The sequence below is a fragment of the Microtus oregoni genome, unplaced genomic scaffold (assembly GCF_018167655.1).
Source record: "Microtus oregoni isolate MIOR12 unplaced genomic scaffold, Mior012 000045F_ref0000178, whole genome shotgun sequence".
Taxonomy (NCBI): Eukaryota; Metazoa; Chordata; class Mammalia; order Rodentia; family Cricetidae; genus Microtus; species Microtus oregoni.
Window position 1 is genome coordinate 6,096,698 of NW_024543219.1, and position 15,747 is coordinate 6,112,444.

The 15,747-nt window shown below is 43.0% G+C and overlaps 1 gene segment (V, D, J or C); it reads left to right on the forward strand.

Moving 5' to 3' along the window:
• Window positions 1-14,668: 14,668 nt before the first annotated feature.
• On the forward strand, window positions 14,669-15,338 carry LOC121434900. The segment is given in 2 exon segments: window positions 14,669-14,714; window positions 15,025-15,338. Coding segments are annotated over 2 exon segments (360 nt in total).
• The last annotated feature ends 409 nt before the right edge of the window (window positions 15,339-15,747 follow it).

Here is a 15,747-nt window from a genome sequence, read left to right on the forward strand (position 1 = left end):
TGAGCAGCAGCATATCCCACTCGTAGACTTATATACAAGAAGTCCCAGGTTGATTAAGCTTGAGGAAAGTGGTGTGTGGACAACTAATCTTTGTCTGTGTGATTCTACACAGCTAAGGAGTAATTTCAGTAGTGTCCCCTGATCCTGAGCAACATACAGCACTCAGCAGCAGAGCTCGGGAGAAGAGTTCTGGGGCATCTGTGAGCCTCACATTTAGACCCTCCGATACTGAATGCTACAAAGTTGATCTTTTGCTTCTTAACTCCTTAGGTATTGCGGGTGATGCTAAAACTACACAGCCAGATTCAGTGGAAAGTATTGAAGAAGAAACTGTACACTTGCCTTGTAGCCACTCCGCCATCAGTGGGAACGAGTATATTTACTGGTACCGACAGGTTCCTCTTCGTGGTCCAGAATATGTGATTCACGGTCTACAACAAAACACAAGCAATAGAATGGCCTTTCTGGTTATTCCCTCTGACAGAAAGTCAAGTACCTTGATCCTGCCTCGGGTCAGCCTGAGCGATGCTGCTGTGTATCACTGTATCCTGAGAGTTGCACACTGTGACAGACAGGGCTGCACCTGTGCAATATCTGCCTGGTGGGGGAGGGGAGCAGCAGCATCCTCTAAAGAGGACTCTGCGATGGAATGAGCAGAGGCCCTACAGGGGAAAGAGAAGACTGAGGAGCCCAGCAGGGATGGGAAAGGAATGCTGAGCCTGGGCAAGAAGAGCTGACAGCAGATAGACAGACAAGCCCGCAGGGCAGCTGATAGCACAACTTCCAGTTCCACAGAAAGAAGGGAATGAGAACTTCTGACTCTTTTTCATTTGAAAAATAAAAAAAACTGATGAGAAAATCTTTTTGGAGCCAGGGCAGAGTCCAAGCTCTGGGACATACTATACTCGCTATGTTCTTCTAACATCCCCAAAATGCAAAGAAGCCTCAGCTTTCTTCCATTTTCTCTGAAGAAAAATTAGGGTTTTTTTTCCTGTTGGTCCCTGTGGCATACAGTTTAAGTAATTGGTTTGTGAATGAACAGATAGTTATTTGCTTCTAATCTGCATTGAAATGTTTTGATTATTACATAAAAGAATAAAAATAATTTTCATTGTTTCTCAAGTAAAAATTGACCTTCCCATCTCCATCCATCTTCCTCTTTAACTCCTACAATAACCAGTTTTGACAGTTTGAGGTATACCCTGGCAATCACATTCCCTTCCATATTTGCATGAATACTCACAGCTACCCAATTTTATTACAGAAATTAGAGTGTAACATATTTTCTGTTGTTTATTTTTATGTTTTAATTTATAATTATTTGAGGTGCACTCATGTATACATTTTTTCCAATGTATAAAAAAATGACTCCATAGTGTGGACGAATAATGGTTTCCCTTGCTTGATTTTAATATTTGTATTTTCTCTTAGATATCATAAAAAGAATTGTAATTTTACACACACACACAGAGATACCCTTGATTTGTAGCTCAGACTACCTTCAAATTAGCAATGTTGCCTAGCCTCTCACATGCTGTAATACAGGACTGCACCCCCACACCTGACTGAAGTATGATTTTATTATAGAGAGAAAACGAGGAGTTAAGGTAAGTATAGAATTTGAAAAACAATATAAGGCATTTAAACAAGAAAAATGTCAAATAATCTCAACATATACAGGAAATCCTTGACAAAATTTAGTGCTGATCATTTAAAATTTTTTCATAAATTAGGTGTAGAAGTGAAATTTCTCAACTTGTTAAGAGACTTCATAAAATCTACAATTCAGTTCAAATTTATAGGGCTGGATCTGAAGTCACCCCACCCAAGTTCAGGAAGATGGTGAGGATGTCCATCCTCACCGTTTCTATTCAGCATTGTCCTGGAAGAATGGTTCAATGTAACGAGATTAAAGGAAAAATGAGCGCATATAAAGAAAATGTTGTTTTGCACACAACACTAACGCCATTACTAATAAGAGAACATGGTAAAAAACACTCCTTGGTTCAGCCTTAAGTAGAGAAGAACTCTGTGATCCACACAGCAAAGGGGGCCTTACAATGATCTGGTACGAGAAAGCGTTGTAACAAGGAGACACTCAGCTCTTGAGCCGCTCCAGTTGGGGAAGACTTGTTTTTTTTTTGTTTTTTTTGTTTTTTGTTTTTTGTTTTTTTTTTTTTTTTTTTTTTTTGATTTTTCGAGACAGGGTTTCTCTGTGGTTTTGGAGCCTGTCCTGGAACTAGCTCTTGTAGACCAGGCTGGTCTCGAACTCACAGAGATCCGCCTGCCTCTCCTGCGGCAGCCTGGCTCAAGAGGCTGTGGGTCGTGGATGTAGTCGGACCACTGTGGAGGAGGGAAAACTGAGTCACGTAACGAACAGTCTCTCCTGAAGGCGAGGGCTACAGAACCTGAAACAATGTGGGAGAAATCGTCCCTGATGGACCGGGTCGTCAGGGCTTTAGGAACACTCCATACCCCCATCTGAAGGCCCCATTTTATCCAGGAATGAGAGGATACAGAAACACAGGAACTGCTGATGGAACTGGGAGTGAGAGGAGCTGTGTTTGACCCTTACTTCACTGGACTGCATAGAACTGTGTTCGCAGAGAGATGATTCAGTGGGGACCTTGATACTAATGTGCTGCTTTATGGTTTTTGTTGAGTTCCACTACAGGATGTGTTCTTTATGAAGCAGGAGAGGTTAGAGCAGATCCAAGCTATGTAGACAAGCATACTAATCAAGTTGGTGAAGTAATAAAACTGTCTAGGGAAGAGTTTAAAAATATTCAAAGCCAAGACGAAGGTCCATCTGGGTCGCTTGAAAACAGATGTGGCAAGAGGTACTCTTGAGAAAATAACTTTACAGAAAGCCAAATGCTATGCTAGTGAGCTTCTGGAAGACTTTAAAGTCTCAGTTTTTGGAAGGCATTAATGATAGCACAGGTCAAATAAAAATGTCTAAGCCTGTCCCCAGGGTGAGCCATGTCCTCACAGTAAGCTGTACATTTCTCCTCTGGAGTAAAGATTGATATGGGTGGAAATGGTTCATCCAGTCTGGAGTTCTGACAAAAGCCAGGTTTGGCTGAGAGACTCATAGGGATGGATACAGCTGTGGTGTCCATCCAGAGCCTGCAAGGAAGTGCTTCTTCGGGATAAAAGTCACCAGAGGCCAAGAAGTCTGTAGCTGGGGGCTGTTGGAAAAAGAACCTAAGTAAATGCTGCCAATAGAATATTGGTCTCACCCATGGGAAAGGGCAAAAGCTTGGTATAGAATGCTAGAATGCAATCTGACTGTATATAAAACATTACAACAGGTTGAACCCATCTCTGGCCCCACCTCAGTACTGTAAAAACAGCTTATCCAATTAAGGGCTGGGTCAAAAGCTTTCTAGCTAAGCCTCTGTCTGGGGTGGCACAGATTCCAGCTCTGTGGCATGCATATTTACATCAATGTGGCATCATTTCTCTAAGCTGTCACCAGTGCCACAGGGTGTTCTGGGACCAGTGTTCTTTCAAGCCACTGAGCCCCTCCAATATCTGTACTAACATCTAAGTAAGATACAGATGGACAGAGACATCATGTGGTAGAGGTAGGTAAAAAGGAAATGCTGGACAGAGGCCAAGTGAAGAACAGTGTTGATGATAATAACTCATAAGAGTAGGCTTGTGACGATCTGTACTGACAGCTGAGTTGTATGTAGAGACCTCAATTTATGGATGGTCCAGTGAGAAAAGAAGATGCTGGCAGCTGTTAGATTTAGCAGCACAGAATAAAGAGACCAAAACCAGAAAGGGACCATAGTCTGACCTCAACAGATGAGACGGTTTATTTCAAACGGTTTATTTCAAACAGTGAAGGTCAGAACTTGCCTTAGGGAACTGCAGTTTCACAAGAGAAAAAAAACTGGCTGGGACCCTTTATTGGGGCAGATGAGGGGCTTGGAAATGAAGTTGATGTTGTTTTAGGGAGCTACATGTGGGTGTCTTCTTCTTGGAATCACCTTCTTGGAAAGGTAGATTATCATGTGGAGATAGGCTGTCCCAGCAAACATTCTTCTCTGGGTTGTGGCCGACTCGTAAGGTTGAGCCAGGTCAGCTAGAATCTCATAGGAATCCAGGTTTTACAGCAGAGGCACTCTATCAGCAGGTGTTGGGTCAGCCACTGTGGGATAAACAACAGAGCTACTGAGGAGTCAGAACCCTGATTAGCACGATCTGGCAATGACAGGTGCTAAGGAACTGAAGTCAAGTTCGAGATTCCACAGAACCAGGGAACTCTAGGTGATGCTGTTCTAGATTGTATTTACTAGCCTTCTGTGTAACTTTTATTTCAGATAGGTCAGAGTTCAAAGCAGGGGTAGAGGAAACAATGAGAAATATTCAGAGTATTTCCCATCACATTCACTAGAAATACTCGGGAAGCAAGAGGTCCTATAGCCTAATGGGGGCTCTTTGCATAATGCCTTTGAGCTTGTTAAATTGCATTGCTGAGAGCCAGGAGGAAACATCTTGTCCACTGCATTCCACGGGCAAGCAGAGGCATTCCTCCCAGAGGAATAAATGACATTTTATGGGAACAGAGTTCACACAGCAGGATAGTGTTAAAAAGTCAATTATATGCAGAATGCACCCATAAGACAGCCCACAGCCAATTAAGTCCTCCAGGTAATCAGGGAGCAGATGCCCTTACCAAAATTCAGGTCATCAGTTCTCAGTTGCCAGTGGAGGTTGCTCACCCGGTTCATGTAAATTCTAGTCACAGATGAACCAACTTGGGTTGGAAGATAGAGAAAGCCTCTGGGATTCCTGTAAAATATTCTATGGCATATATGCTGTCCAGTCATGTGAAGCCTGCCTATGCCCAGTTGTGGCCTTAGCAGGTGGATGTATGGTAGGGCAGGTACAGAAGCAAAATTGTCCCATAAGGGACTGCCAAGTAGATCCCACCTGTCATTGCAGGATGCAACATGTTAGTAACCCCATTAAAAGTCCATTGGTTCACCAACCTGGACATTGGAGCAATCATTATTTTGCCTATCATGTGTTTACTTTCTAAGGCCAATAGATATATTCATGGGTTCATTTTCTAAGATAAATAGATATATTCATGTTGTGTGCTATGATAGGTTCACTTTCTAAGGTCGATAGATATATTCATGTTGTATGCCATCATGGGTTCACTTTCTAAGGTCTATAGATATATTCATATTGTGTACTATCACGGGTTCACTTTCTAGGGTCGATAGATATATTCATGTTGTGTGCTATCATGGGTTCACTTTCTAAGGCCAATGGATTATTCATGTTGTGTGCTATTATGGGTTCACTTTCTAGGGTTGATAGATATATTCATGTTGTGTGCTATCACGGGTTCACTTTCTAGGGTCGATAGATATATTCATGTTGTGTGCCACCCCTAAGAAAAATCTCTCACACAAGAGAAGGTCTTGTGCAGGCAACTACCATTGTTGTGAGGTGATGAGTGTAGCTGTCAGTCATAATAGGAGGCCAGCTTTTTGCAGCACTTGCCCCAACTCCCAGCTCTTACACTCTTCCCACAATGCTCCCTGAGCTTCGGATGAGGGGAGATTGACATAGATGACCTGTTAACAGCTGAGCACTTAGACTCCCTCATTGCCATCACTTTGAGCAGGTGTGAATCTCTGCATTAGCCACCACCTGCCGCAAAAAGAAACTTCTCTGACTAAAGTTAAGAGCAGTGTAAATCTACGAGTACAAACATAAATATTAAGCTTGATGTAGTTTGACAGTATGACCATTTAGTGAAATAACATCAATAGAGTCCCATCCACCCACCCAGGTTCTGAATCTCTCCATTTGTGGGCCTTTGACAAGGTTTACAGTACCAGACATGAAATCCCTCCTGTGGGAAAAAAAGTAGGGAGTTTCCTAACCAATGTCCCACAACTAAAGAGGACAGTATTTTCCAAAATTGAGTATTAACATTTAGATATGGTGGGAAACCAAGAGCAACAATGACAGCCTGTGTTGTTTTGGATGCTCTGGTGCCTCCCTGACCCCATTCATAACAGAGTATCCCATGCCTGGCACTGAGATTTTATTAACTCACATCTTCTGAGAGCAACTTTGTCCACCTATCCAGAGAACTTTTAACCAAACTCACTTCCTATGTTATGTGCACACATATTAGCTGACAAACAGTAGACCTGCATGAGACTTATTCACACACCCTGAGTTTGGCTAATTCAGTCCCTAATCCCTGCCCGGCCCTAGCTCCTTGTAACCAGCACAACTTCAAGTTTTAACCCAGGGAATCCCCTTTCCTTCATGCCGCCTGTTCTATCCCCTCTAGTTATAGTTTTTACTTGAGTTGCTAGAATGTAGGGTATGGATCACATAAATTAAATACACTAAGTTCTCATTACTCAGCATTTTTCAGTTTAGTCAGAGGGTGGCAGTGTTTGCAAAGTGTCTGCTTGATGTTTGTGTGTGCTGAACAAATAGAAAGTCAGTGGGGTCTCTGACCTTGGCACTCTCCTTCCTGAGCTCAGGAGCCACCCTGGGGAAGCCCATTCAGAGAAATCCGACTCTGCTGCACTCACCAGTACCAAGTGAGAAGGATGCTCCTTCAAGTACTTGTTTGGGTATTAAGGCTTCAGACCTCCTGTGAGTACATATTTTATTTGTGGAACTGGTGAGGTGATGGTGGCTTCCTGGGGACCTCTTCTTCTGTCCTGGGTTGGAGGCTTTTTTAGTGCCTATTTAGTAAAATAGACCACACAGTGTGATGATGTAATGATGCTCCTATTTGGGAGATGGTACCAGGGGAGAATCACCATCTCTACTACAGCCACAAAGATCTTATTGCTGCCTCTTGTGTCTTTTTATGTTGTCTTTTTGAACAGGGGTCAATACCCAGAAGTTGCAACAGAGCCCTCAGTCTCTGATAATCCAAGAAGGAGATGAACTCACCATCAGCTGTGATTCCTCAGAATCCTTATATGCCTTACACTGGTATTGGCAGGGGGATGAGGGAGGCCCCATCTTCTTGGTGATATTACAGAAAGGGGGAGACAAGAAAAGTAATGACAAAATAACTGCCAAGCTAGATGAGAAAATGCAACGAAGTTCCCTGCATATTCGAGCCTCCAAGCCCAGTCACTCGGGCACGTACCTTTGCGCAACAGTACACAGTGGTCTGCAGACCTCCACAGGCTGTCTCCAAACCTGCAGCTGGGCCACAGGGGCTCTGCTGACATAGGGCTCCTGAGACAGAGCTAGAACCCTTGCAAAACAAGACACGTGAGGGTCCAATTGTCTCATCACATAAGAATGGGGATGATGCAGTGGGAAGCTATGTCTTTAACATTTAAAATTACTTTTTCCTAGTAACGTTACTTTTTAGTGGGTAGAATCTTAAATTGTGCAAATTTACAAAAATGCAAATGGTACAAATTTCAGTAATTTAAACAATAATGTGGGTGCAAGCTTCCCACAGTCAGCCTGGGTCCTCAAGATCTTAGTCCAGCCTGGGTCCTCAAGATCTGGGCTGGTGGGAAGGCATCTGTAGGCCCAGCAGGCTCCCAAAGGCACTGGGTGGGTGGGTCCATTTATGATGAGCAGGCATGTGGTGGAGAAATGAGAGAGAACGAGAAGCAGAATGGTTCCTGTGCTGTGGAAAGAGGCGGAATGGAGGAGGTAAAGGCAGCAGTGTAGGTTGATGAGTGATGCTTTCTTGCTTTCTTGCCCCACACCCATAGTGACTCCCAGGCCTGGGATGCGGCAAGGGCTATGTCTGGTTCCATGGGTCTGTGTGGCCATTCATGGCTTATGTTGCCACCAAAGGCCACAGGATGCCCACTGTCTGAGCTATCCCTGGTGGCCATGTAAGTGTCCAACCCATACTACCACCAGAGCCATGATGATCTAGGTGGCCTGTGCTGCCATCTGAAACCATAGTGTCATCCAGACCCAAGTTGCTGCCAAGGCTATGTCTAGGTTGTTGGCTCCAGCATCCAGAGTCTGAGCCTATATCTGTGGGTGTTGTTGCAACTGAAGGTTGTGTGGGTGTCTGATCTGTCACATGGGACTATATTGGTGCCCAAGGACCATGCTGCATCCAGAGCCATACAGACAGACCTAAGTGGCAAGTACTGCTTTCTGGTATCATGGTGAACTTCCGGGACAGGGCTACAGTTGGGGTCCATGTCTGGGTACCCAACAGCAGCCAATGTCTGTGTTGAAGTTTGTGGCTCCTGTTGCCATGGTGATCATGCAGATTTCTGGAGTCTAGGCTGCCACCTGGAGCAGTAGAGGTGTCAAAGGGCCATGTTGCTGCTGGGGCCATGGTGATCTGAGTGGCTGGAGCTGCAACCTGGGGTCACAGAAATATCCAGATCCGCCTATTGCCAAGGATCATGTCTGAGTCTGCGTTCCTACCACAGCCAGGGTATGTGTTGAAATCCATGGCCCATGTTGCCATCGTGTAGATGCCCAGGGTTCGGTAAACCACTTGAGTCTATGCTGTGGCCAAAGGATACGTTACACCTGGGGCCATGCAGATCTCAGTGGCCTGTGCTGCTACCCAGTGCCATGATGACATCAGGGCCAGAGCTACAGCTGAGGGCCGTGTCTGGGTCCATGGTTTTACTGCAGCAAGTGTCAGTGTTGATGTCAGAGGTTCCTATTACCCAAAAGCCACATAGATGTCTGAAATCTGGGGCCAAGTTAGAGTCTAAGGGCTATGCTGCCCCTGCCGCCATACCGATCTGGATGGCCTACAGTGCCACCTGGAGCAATGGTGACATTAATACACGGCTGCTGCCAAGGATTGGGTCTGGGTCAATGTTCCTACCGCAGTGGGGATTGTGTTGCCACCAAAGGTTACATGGAAATCTGGGTTTGGGGCCTTGTTGGTGTCCAGGAGTTGTGCCACCACCAGAGTCATCCTGATCTGAGTGGTCTGTGCTTCTACCCAGAGCCAGGATGTTGTCAAGACTTAAGCTGCTGCCATGGCCTTATCTGGCTCTGCAGCCCTGTCGCAGCTAGGGTCTGTATTAATGGAGCCATAGGAACACATGGAACCACAGGGTCTCCATGACTCGGGGCAGCTATGGGAGATCGGAGAGAAATTTCCGTGAGGAACCAGACACCAGAGGCCTTGAACCACCAGTGACTTATTGCAATGTACTTGCTTAGTAAAGCTGATTGGACAAAAGGGTGCTGGGTAACACACTTCAGCTCCCATTGCCACCAGGACAGATGAAGAGGTGTTGGAGAGGTGGGAACGATGGAGAAGTTAAAAGGTTTGTTGTTGCTGTCATTGTTTTGTTTCTGTTTCTTGTCTTTTCTTGTTTGTGTTTATTGATTTGTTTGCTTGCTTTGACTTCTTTTTAAATTTTCATTTGGGGGCTGTTGAAGGGAGAGGGGATATGGAGAGACTGAGAGGTAAGCAGCATTGGGGTACATGATATAAATTCCCAAAGTTTCAATAAAGAAATTATACATATTGAAAAGAAAAAACAATAATGCACAAATCTGTGCCTCATTGTTTCGAAGAACATGTTTCCCTCCTGTTATTACGTACCTAACTCCACGTCATTCCCTGTACCTCTGGGGGCAAATTAAGACTGGAGGCCTTTGGGGACATATTAAGACTGTCTCATGACTCTTGGCAAAGTAATACTGTTAGACACAAGCGTCAGTACAAGTAACATATTCTTTCAACATTTATATCATAAATACAGAAATAACAGAAGAATAGGGAACTAATCCAGTCTTAGCCTGGCCTCTAATTCTCATTGTGCTTTCTCTCCCATTCTGTTCTCTGTGTTTCTGAGCACACTGAACTGAAAAGGTCTTCACCCACTCTGCTTCAAAATGAAATGATCAACAGCTTACCTTTGTCTGCTCCCTCCACATGAGCTAAAGGATTGGCCCTGTTTCAAAGCATTGACTGAACACCTGCTTCAGGCAAAGATTGTAGGCTAGAGAGAAATAGTTCTTACACTTCTTGGAGACGCTAAAATTCTCAAGCAAGGGAGGAACCAGTTCTTTTGTTACAGACTATGTGAGGGTCAACTACTAACTATAAATTTCTAAGGTTCCATTTCCCCTTATAAAACTGACACAGTCATACTACTTTGCTCATATGGATCGCATGTGTTAAGAGACTGACATATTGACTACACTTAGTAGTTAAAATAATATTTTCTTTTTTGCCATATAAATGTTTATTGAGGGACAGGAAAAGGGACAAGACCAGTCCTTGGCAGCCTCTTTCCTCAAGGGCCAGTGCTTTACTCGGCTTCTCCACTCCCTTGGTGTAGGTGTGCATCCCACCCACTTCATAAACTTGAACACCCACTTGACCTTGGAATCCTTGAACACACATCTGGAACCATACAGCTGTGCTTCAGCTTGCCGACTTTCTAATCACCTTTTGACCTTAGGCCCTGGGGCAGCACAGAGCAATGGCTGCTGTTCTTTGATGGCAGCAGAGGCAGGAAGGGTCTAAAGATAATAATTCTACCATTAATAAAACAATGATAATCTCAAATTGGTCAAAATTCTCTGAATAAAATTTTCCTAAACTGATCAACATGTTTCAGATCTAATTGTGGAATTCTCTGTTCCTCAAATTGATAAAAGGAAATCAAATAATCTCCTGCTCTCAGAAATTGCTGGTGATATGGCTTCTAAGAAAGTCGTGCATAAAATGGAAATTATCTTTATGCTGGCTAAGGCCAGTGCAATTTCATACAGTATCTCTTTTGCATTTTGTTCATTTTGGTGATGATGTTTGTTGGTTTGGTTTAAGTTTTTTTCTTTTGTTTTAGAATGCTGCGGGTTGAACTCCAGCTTTGCGTGTGCTGAGAAAATGCTCTCCCACTGAAGTACAACTTCAGCTTGAATAGTTTCTGTTTAAAAATAAAATAATGTTGCTACATTGAGAAGATGTCGCATTCAGGTTAAGTTCTGTCCCCACATGCCTGAAGGCTTGACCAGCAGCATCCTGATAAGAAGTCAAGGAGGCAGAGACAGTATGCTATTTGGGGCATATGAAGAGAGAATGAAAGAAAACAAATTGAAAAGTGTCATGAAAAAATATTCAAATAAATATCAAAGTAGATCCATCCATTTGCCTGCAAATTTCAATATGCCATAGAAAGCATAATATTGAGTGAAGTAACCCAGATCCAGAAAGACAAATATCATATGTACTCATAAGCGCTTTTAGACAAGCAAAGAAAACCAGCATACACTTCCCAATCCCAGAGAACCTAGACAACAATGGGGACCCTAAGAGAGACATACATGCATCTAATCTACAGGGAAGTAGAAAAAGACAAGATTTCCTGAGTAAATTGGGAACATGGAGACCATGGGAAAGGGCTGAAGGGGAAGGGAGAGGAAGGGAGGGGAGCAGAGAAAAATGTATAGTTCAATAAAATCAATAAAAAAGTTTAAAAAAATCAAAGTAGATAAGTTGGGAGGGTCACATGGTAGGGGCAATGGGGAAGGTGAGGGGGAGAGTGGAAGGTATATGGTGATGTGCGATTTCCCTCTGTGTGCTGTGATTACCATTAATAAATAAAGAAACTGCTTTGGACCTATAGCAGGGCAGAACTTAGGTAGGCAGGGAAGATGGAACTGAATGCTGGGAGAAAAGAGGCAGAGTCACAGAGAAGCCATGGAGCCCCGCCAGAGATAGACACCAGTTGGAATCTTGCTGGTAAGCCACAGAAACGTGGCAATACACAGATTACTAGAAATGGGTTAAATTAGGATGTAAGAGTTAGCCAATAAGAAGTTAGAACTAATGGGCTAAGCAATGTTTTAAATAATATAGTTTCTGTGTGCTTATTTTGGTCCTGGGCAGCCGGATGAACAGTGGTCTCCTCCTACAATACACAATCTTATTCCAGTGCAAACATGGATGAAATTCTGAATAATAATGCAATTAGAAGAAAAAAGGCAAAAAGGATCTTGGCCCGACTGCTACTGTTTCATGGGACTGAAATGTAACTATATGTTCAATAGAAGGATAAATACACTGTAAAACCAGCCTTTGTGGGATCAATGTTGTGAAGTGGCCAAGTGATCTACAGGCTCAATTCAATCCTCCACAAAATTCCAATAATGTTCTTCACATCAGTAGGAAAAATAATTCTAAAATTCATATGGAAGCACAAAAGACACCAAACAGCAGAAAGCAATCCCAAGAATGAAGATCTAAGCTGGAGTTGCCGTCATATCCGATTTTCAATTATACTAGAGCCACAGTTAGAGCAGAACACTGGCATAAAACATACTCATAGATCAATGTGATAGAGCAGAATCCACAGGGAAATGTAACTACAGCCATCGGAGTTTTTACAAAGGTATCAAAAATAGGTGTAGGAGGAAAAAACACAGCTAGAAAAATTGGATATCCACATGGAGAATGAAGCTAGATTCTCCCCGCTCTGTACCTAAATCAATTTGAAATGAATTAAAAACAAACTTTAATGTGAAGCCTGAAACATTCAAACTACTCAAGGAAAACTTTTCAAGACATGGACATAGGTGGTGAATGTCCGCAGAGGGCTCCGACTGATCAATAAGCAACAAGAATTGATGCAGGGAATTGCATAGAATTTAAAAGTATTTGTGTGATAACAAAAACAAAAATCATGAAATTTGCAAGAAACCTCTTTTTACATCAGAAGGAGACTTTTGCAGAATCACTCAACTAGTTAAAATACAGAGGATTACTGATCGTGGGGTGCCCACCTACAATATAATGTCTGCTCCCAAGACTCAGGGAACACTGCTGGAGTGGGGTGGAATAGTGTAAGAGCCAGAGAATGAGGGAGTTGCCATGAGAGTGGCCTTCGGGCTGTGACAGGGAATCTCCACCCATGAACTCTAAACAACAGGGCTGCCTAAACAAGACCAACAGCAGCTAACATCCCAATGTGGATGGGGGAAATCTCTCAAGACTCCATGCCCAGATGAACTACAGGCGATTAATAAGTACTGAGAGACAAAGAATTAGTCTTTCTCAGGGCTGACCCCTTTATTGATTAGGAAATTCCAAGTAGTCTGCCTAGAAACAATATACATGCACACAGCACTAAATGGACTCAGTAAATAGCACTTATGCATTGATTCATTGATATGCACATGCAACAACAGCGTTAAAGAAAAGACGGCAATGAAATTGCGGGAGGAGTCAGATGTGGCACGGGTAGGAAGAAGGAAAGGCAGGAGAGAAACGATGTAGTTATAGTTTAATTAATCAAAAAATGAAGTTCAGAGATAAATAAAAATTTAATGTTTGGAGAATAAAAAAAAACATTTTTGCCACCTATTTATCTGACAGACACTTAACATCTAAAATAGATAAAGAGCTCAAAAAACTAAAATAGCACATTCATTAAGTGGGTAAATGGATTGAACAGAGAGTTCACATAAGAAAATGGCATGTGTATCTCCATTGTAAGGTACTTACTTAAGTATATGAGATCCTGAGATCTTGTGCTTGATTCTCAAAACAGAAAAAAAAAAAGGGAAAGGAAGGACTCAAAGAAGGAGAAATGACTGAGACGACACATCAATGTCATTCTCTAGAATAAAGTTCCTATGAGTTTCCATTCTATAGAAATGAGGTTTTAATAACATTTGTGGTTTCATCTGTTTCTCTGGAGAAGTCAGAATGGCCACACCACTGTGTTTAAAGTCAGAGGCAACCTCCTTCACTGGCCCTGTCAAACTGTTGTCCTTCTGTTTTGGTTTCTGTTTTTCATGTTATGAGAGTTTTACATTTCTACTGATGCTGGGACAGTCATATGTACTTAACGTGTTATAAATCCAGGAAAGATGCTGTCTGTTCCCACTGTATGCTCAATCAAACCTGGTCCCCAGACGCTGCCTTTTTATCTCTAGAAAATGAGGTTTCTTCAGGGAAGTGTGGGCTTGTTGTTTTTCTGTGAAACTGGATGCGCACCTTTCCCATTCATAATGGAAGACCTGAAAGTCTAGCTCTACTTTCAACTACAACATGGTTCATCATAGTTCATGAGTTTTTAATGAAAACCAATGCCCAGCTCTTGGCCTTTATTTTCTGAGTTAGCAATTGCCCTGATCAGCAAAGCTGTCAAAGGATCCAAGTTTCTGTGGGCATTCCGCTCCGTGTGCCTGCATTATCTGATTCTTTGGCCAGTGAAGCCAGCCCCACCCCAATTCTCCAAGCATCTTACACATCCACATGCCCTTGTCACAGAGAAAAATACTTTTCTAAATGCATTCTAATCAGCTAGAATCCCACCGCCTGCTGTGACTTCTCAGAGATATAATGTAAATTGTGTGTGGGCTGTTTCTGCTCTCGTTCATGCCTGTGTAGTTCTTCCACATATCCTAGGTATGTTCATTAAAAGAGAGAAAAATATGATTAGTCAAAGATACTGAAAACAGAGACAGAATCTAGTGTCTAGCCATAAGGGGGCAGTGTCTTCATTTGTAACTACTTTCTAGGTTAGTTCTAACCTCAGGGAAGCATCCAAAGAGCCAATGAGCAATCAGGTTAGCTAATACACAGAACAGGCTGTTTATGCCACAATGGCAATTAAATCTTGTTACTCTGAGCCTAGGTGAGTTTCTTGAAACAGGAAACCCATTTAGGAAAGAATTGCTTGCTGCAGAGATGCTCTCTGAGCGTCTATTAGCAATCCTCTGGATGCAGCTAACAGGTAAGTCTTCCGGGCTTCTTCTCCCTCCACAGGGAATTCTGAAGCAGAAGAAACTCTATGGGGGATGGGGTGAGGTTTTATCCAACTCTAGAAATGACATCAGAGGAAAGCTAAAAGAGGAGAAAGGGAAGGAAGTGTATAGGTGCAGAGCTGGGGAATTCTGGGATACAGTATTCCCCATGACTCTGGGAAAGGAGGGAAGGCAGTGTATAGATGCAGAGCTGGGGACTTCTGGGATAAAGCATTCCCCATGAGTCTGAGAAAGGTGGTCTGAAGCCAACTGAACTGCTTTATTTGTCTTTTCATCTAGTGGTGAACGGCCAAGTACTGAGTCAGAGTGCGCAGTATGTATTCATCCCAGAAGGAAAGGATGTCTCCATGAGCTGCAACTCCTCAAGTGCACTTGACAATGTTCTGTGGTACAAGCAGGACCCTAAAGAAGGCCTGGTCCTCTTAGTGGCCTTGTATAAGAGTGGTGAGGTGGTCAGAAGTGGCAAAGTGACTGCTGAGTTTGGTGGAACAAGAAAGGACAGTGTCCTGACTCTCTCAGTCTCGGAACCTGCAGACTCAAGTACCTACTTCTGTGCAGGAGAGCACAGTGCTCCCCAGGCACCCGCAGCCTGAATCAAATCTGCAGCTGCGACTCCAATCACAACACTGCCTGTAGCTCCTGCTCCTTTGGTATGAAATGTGATGACGTATGTACCTGCTGTTCCAGTGCTGGAAATTCTCATTTACTCAACTGTCTGCCCTCAAAAGATATGTCCTCAGACAAGTGAGCCACCCTTATTGGCTCCTTTATGTATAGGATAGATTTGTTTACTTATTTTTGTCAAAATACAAGGAGAATTGACAAATGCATAGTTAGAGTACATGATGTTAACATATCTCTCTTAAAAATAAATAGGTATAACTGCGGTAGAAATGAGAGCAGAAATACATTTATTATTTGTTGTTAAATAGATGTCAAGACCATGAACGAAAGAAAAAGAGCCTTTTCAGTAATGTCTGTTGGGACAACCGAAAAGCCACA